The 576-nt window shown below is 42.2% G+C and overlaps 1 protein-coding gene across 1 annotated transcript in view; it reads right to left on the reverse strand.

Annotated features, from left to right (window-relative positions):
- Positions 1 to 368, reverse strand: part of LOC105168125 (protein CELLULOSE SYNTHASE INTERACTIVE 1) — a gene marked incomplete in the record, with an annotated part of 3,315 nt that extends 2,947 nt beyond the window's left edge. The window contains 1 exon segment of the mRNA XM_011088073.2: positions 5 to 368. Within this exon segment, the coding sequence (XP_011086375.1) occupies positions 5 to 83 (79 nt within the window).

The raw sequence follows: 576 nt of genomic DNA on the forward strand, positions 1-576 counted from the left end.
AGAGTGGAGGGTAGGAGGTGGTGGAGGAGTTGGGTTATCTCCTCAAGAGTGTCCGGCGGCGGTGGGTCGGCGGCGGAATGCATATTTTGTCGCTTTATGGGCTTGCTTTTGTGAAATTTACGAGAGTAAAAGGAATTATTGAAGGGAGTGGCGTGAGGGGTTAAGGGTCAGAAGATGCATATGGGAATAATACAGTGGTGGAGGAAAGGGCCCATCGGGAGGTGTGTGAAAAGAAGAGAATGGATGGGGAAATGGCGTAGAGCGGTAAAAAGGAAGGAAGCAGCAGGGTTTGAGGGGGTGGGGGGATGCTGCTGAGTGCTGACAACTGACTCAGGAGACACACACAGCCCAACCTGTCAAATCTATTAGCATTGTCCCACTTGTATGCCTCTATATAGAGGCTGCTCCAACCCTCTGACGCCAATCAACTTCATTTCATTTAGACGCTGTCCAAACCCCTTTTTTTAAAAAACATTATTAAATTTTAATTTTAAAATACTTTAATATATTTTCTTAACCATTTAGTATATTAAAAAGAGGTAAAAATTAAAATTTTAATTTCAATAAATTTTATAA

This window comes from Sesamum indicum, linkage group LG8, assembly GCF_000512975.1.
Source record: "Sesamum indicum cultivar Zhongzhi No. 13 linkage group LG8, S_indicum_v1.0, whole genome shotgun sequence".
Lineage (NCBI taxonomy): Eukaryota > Viridiplantae > Streptophyta > Magnoliopsida > Lamiales > Pedaliaceae > Sesamum > Sesamum indicum.